At 38.3% G+C, this 4,515-nt stretch overlaps 1 protein-coding gene across 1 annotated transcript in view; it reads right to left on the bottom strand.

The window, feature by feature from the left end:
* The window catches only part of EPHA6 (EPH receptor A6), an 894,187-nt gene that overhangs the window by 206,886 nt on the left and 682,786 nt on the right, over window positions 1-4,515 (bottom strand). Inside the window, exon 11 of the mRNA XM_007459872.1 lies at window positions 1,810-1,995. Within this exon, the coding sequence (XP_007459934.1) occupies window positions 1,810-1,995 (186 nt within the window). The remainder of the gene's footprint in view (window positions 1-1,809; window positions 1,996-4,515) is intronic.

The following is a 4,515-nucleotide window of genomic DNA, read 5'->3' as shown; positions in this document are numbered from 1 at the left end:
TTCAGCAGATATGCATAAGAGTTGCCATGAGAATTAAATGGTAAACTATAGTACCAATAATAGCTACCATTTAATGCAGCTTACTATGAGTCACATGCTATGCTAAATGCTTTATACATTGATAAAATTAATCCTTACAGCATTCCTATTGGGTAGGACTTATTTTGGCCCCATTTTACAGTGTGGAAGTAAACAACAGAGATGTTAAATCATCTACCTAAAACTTCACAAGACTTCAGTGGTAGGTGTGGAATTCTAACTGGTGTCCATCTGTTTGGTTATCTATTGCTGTGTAATAAACTATCCAAAACAGAGCGGCTTAAAACAACAACCATTTTATTATCTCTCATGATTTTACAGGTTGATTGGACTGAGCTGGGGGGATACTCTGCTCCACAAAATATCATCTGCAGCTGCAGCCATCTGGCAGTAGAAGTAGGGGCTGTAATGTCTGAGATGGTTCTTTACAAAGCTGGCATTCAGTGCTGACTATCTGCTGGGAGCTCTTATAGAGCTGTTGTTGACTAGAATGCCTCAGTTCTCCTCTTTGCAGTTCTGCGTGTGGTCTCACCATATGTACTGGCTTTGCTCAACATTGGAGACTAAGTTACATGACAGAGTGTTCCAAGAGGATAAGGTCCAGTGTACAAATATGTAAGATGCTTCAACTTGTATCACACTTGTTAATGTCCCATAGGCCAAGGCTAGTCACATGGACAAGCCCACAATCAATGTGGGAGAGAACAACACAAGGGCATGAATACTGGAAGGTTCTACTAAGGCCACTAAAGTAACAGCCCATGGCAACAGCTGAAACCAAAAGCAAACTTTTGCATCCTCCAAACTATCATGGCTATCAGTAATTTTCTGCTCTTCTTGGATAGCATGTTGGCCAATGCATTGTGAGAAGGACTTTGGAGTTTCAGACACAGTCAGTTAAATGTTTTTGGTAAGCTTTTACACTTTCCTTCTTCCAAATATAACATGAAATTTCAATTTCATCTAAATGGTTTTAAAAGAAATTTCAGTTTTACAAAAGAAAAATGCCTCTCAAAGAGATTATGAGTTTATAATGCCATACTATATTGTTTTATGTTATAACTCATTAGTGAATAAAATAAGGAGAAATATTAAGTTATATCTTATCATTATTCAAATAAAAGTGAATATATTACAATCTATTTCTTAGATGATATGATTAGTTTTGGATTTCTGAGAAACTTTTTTCCCAAAGGAATGGTTTTGATACCACTATTTCTGTAAAAACTGGATTTTTATTTCAGAAATTGTAATCCTTTTCTTCATTTTATATAAATTAAAATAATACAGTTCTAATGGCATTTATGTAGGTAGGTTCCATAAAGAACTTTTTATTTAAAAGTTTTCTTTAGATAAAGCATTCTATATTTGTATATGACATTTATTTACAAACAGAACTATTTTACCTTAATGACCCCAAATATTTTAACTGTTTCTCCTATTAATATTGAAATTTAGGCAGGTTCAGAAGAAGTGAATTGTTTACAGAAATTAGGAAAAAAAATATAACCCTTTACCTTGATTTATTATTTCAAGTTAAATTAGCAAATGATTTACAGGTAATAAAAAAAAATTTCAAAGCTGTTTGGTGACCAATGCAAACTCTGATAATGTCATAGACTAATATCAAGACTCCAAGGTATGATATCTGAAGATGATATCTGAACTAACTTATCCCCTAAATGGCTGTGATATTGCTATTAAGCCTTTATTTATTTATTTATTTAAGGAATTGAGACAGATATATAAAAGAAGAAAATCAGTACTTACTTTTTGTGACAACACCTTCTAAGCGAATGATATTTGGGTGGTCAAACTGACCCATGATACTTGCTTCTCTTAAAAAATCTCTTCTTTGCCGATCCATATGGCCACCTTTCAAAGTTTTGATGGCAACTGGAATCTCTCTTTTCCCTGGTGTTTTCAAACGCCCACTACAGACTTCTCCAAATTCACCTTAAAATATGAACAAAAGTAGTTAGTTGTTTAAACAGAATACTTATATTCCAGAGAAATTGAATTGTCACAAAGTATCATCATTTTGTTTTTTAAGATGATGACTCTCAAGTGTGCCATTTTTACACAGAGATCGCTTCCTTAAAAATTAAACTTGTAATGACAATATGCCTGATCAACATCATTTGTAATGAATAATGAAATGCATTTTCATATGCTGTACCACAGGAACTTCCATTGATAGATATCCCTGATCTGCTGAGAAATTAAGACAGGCAGAATGGGTGATGCTAATGCAATTCTATAGAAAAGCAATCAGTCCATAACATTTCCTGTTCCTGTTCTCAATACTGATATATGGGCCAAATGCCGGCTCTTTTCAGGGAATCCATCAGGCATATGTAGCTGATTTGATTGCACAGGCATATGTCTGGGCTTCACTGTCACTAGAAATCAATGCTAGGGTCAACTGGTATATGAACATATTGAAAAGATCACACTATAATTATAGTTAATTATAATTAACTATAATTACTTATTATAGTTGAGTTCACACAGGTTAAATTACATGTCACATGGTTTGAATACAAATACAGTAAGATTATCTACAGTTCAGCAATGGCTCCAATGGATAGATTAAAAAACAGCCAAATATTTATCATGAATTTACTACATATATATCCAGTTCTAGAGTGCTGTGGATTTCAAAGAAGAGTTGGTCTTTGTTCTTTGTAGCTTATAGTCTAGTAGGAGAATTTAGATGAAATATTGAAACACTTATTAACCTAAGAATGAATCCCTGCAAATATTGTATTATTTAAGTAAGAACAATGGGAGCTGCAAGACTTCCTGGAGGAGGTGGAACTTTTGCTGGACCTTGAATGATGGGTAGGATTCAGATATTCAACAAAAGTAGCAACATTCCAGACAGGAATATATGGAGTGAGGGAAGTGAAGACAAAGATTCAATGGTCAGAAACAGTAAAGAGAATGACATGGACGTAGGGCAGTAAGGAGACAAGGTCGACGAGAGGGGTTATTGAGGGAAGGACGGTCAGAGACTTCTCAGTGCAATGCAGTAAATTCAATAAAGCTTGAGATTTCATATTTAATTTTTCTATGGTCAATTCCCTGCGTTTACTTAAAAGCATGATGCTTGATCCCCAATTTATTCATCTATAAGTGAATATAATAATGAAAACTTTTGTAATTCTATAATGTTCCTTCCCCATAAAGATTTTGGGAAGATCAAAAGTGATAATGCATATAAAAGTGCTTATAAACTGTAAAGTACTATTTATGTGCTTTAAGTTATATAAATCTTTGGAAAGGTGAAAGAAATAAAAATTAAAATATCTTCAGTTGGTTTATTAGCTAGCAGTTCTGGCCAGTAGCTCGATGCTACGTAAGTTTAAGTGTAGAGGATCAAATTAAATTTTTGCAGCACCACAGATTATCCATATTTTCTTTGAACCAATTCATTACAGTCAACTAAATGTTGACTATTCATAAATATTAATACTATTTCGGTATAGATGTTAAGATGTTTTTCTAAATGAAAAAAAAAAAAAACTAGAAAGGAAATAAGACAAAACTTTGCTTCCTAAATTATGCGTAAACATGTCCATTAGAAATAAAAAGCAGGATGAGGGGAAGACGGCGGAAGAATAAGACGCGGAGATCACCTTTCTCCCCACAGATACAACATAAATACATCTACACGTGGTACAGCTCCTACAGAACACCTACTGAACGCTGGCAGACCTCAGACGTCCCAAAAGTCAAGAAACTCCCCAAGTACCTTGGTAGGGCAAAAGAAAAAAAGAAAAAACAGAGACAAAAGAATAGGGACAGGACCTGCACCAGTGGGAGGGAGCTGTGAAGGAGGAAAGGTTTCCACACACTAGGAAGCCCCCTTCACGGATGGAGACTGTGGAGGGCGTAGGGGCGCAAGCTTTGGGGCCGCGGAGGAGAGCGCAGCAACAGGGGTGCGGAGGGCAAAGCAGAGAGATTCCCCCACAGAGGATCAGTGCCGACCGGCACTCACCAGCCCGAGAGTTTTCTGTGCTCACCCGCCGGGGCAGGCGGGGGCTGGCAGCTGAGGCTCGGGCTTCGGTCGGAGCGCAGGGAGAGGACTGGCGGCGTGAACACAGCCTGAAGGGGTTAGTGCACCACGGCTACCCAGGAGGGAGTCCGGGAAAAGGTCTGGAGCTCCCGAAGAGGCAAGAGACTTTTTCTTGCCTCTTTGTTTCCTGGTACGCAAGGAGAGGGGATTAAGAGCGCTGCTTAAAGGAGCTTCAGAGACGGGCGTGAGTGGCGGCTAAAAGCGCGGACCCCAGAGACGGGCAGGAGACGCTAAGGCTGCTGCTGCTGCCACCAAGAAGCCTGTGTGCGAGCACAGGTCACTATCCACACCTCCTTTCCCAGGAGCTTGTGCAGCCCACCACTGCCAGGGTCCCAGGATCCAGGGACAACTTCCCCAGGAGAACGCACGGCACACCTCAGGCTGGTGCAAAGTCA

This window comes from Lipotes vexillifer, unplaced genomic scaffold (genome assembly GCF_000442215.2).
Source record: "Lipotes vexillifer unplaced genomic scaffold, Lipotes_vexillifer_v1.1 scaffold448, whole genome shotgun sequence".
Classification (NCBI taxonomy): domain Eukaryota; kingdom Metazoa; phylum Chordata; class Mammalia; order Artiodactyla; family Lipotidae; genus Lipotes; species Lipotes vexillifer.
Note: the sequence above shows the minus strand (reverse complement) of the source record. Positions and strands in the feature narration are given on the sequence as shown.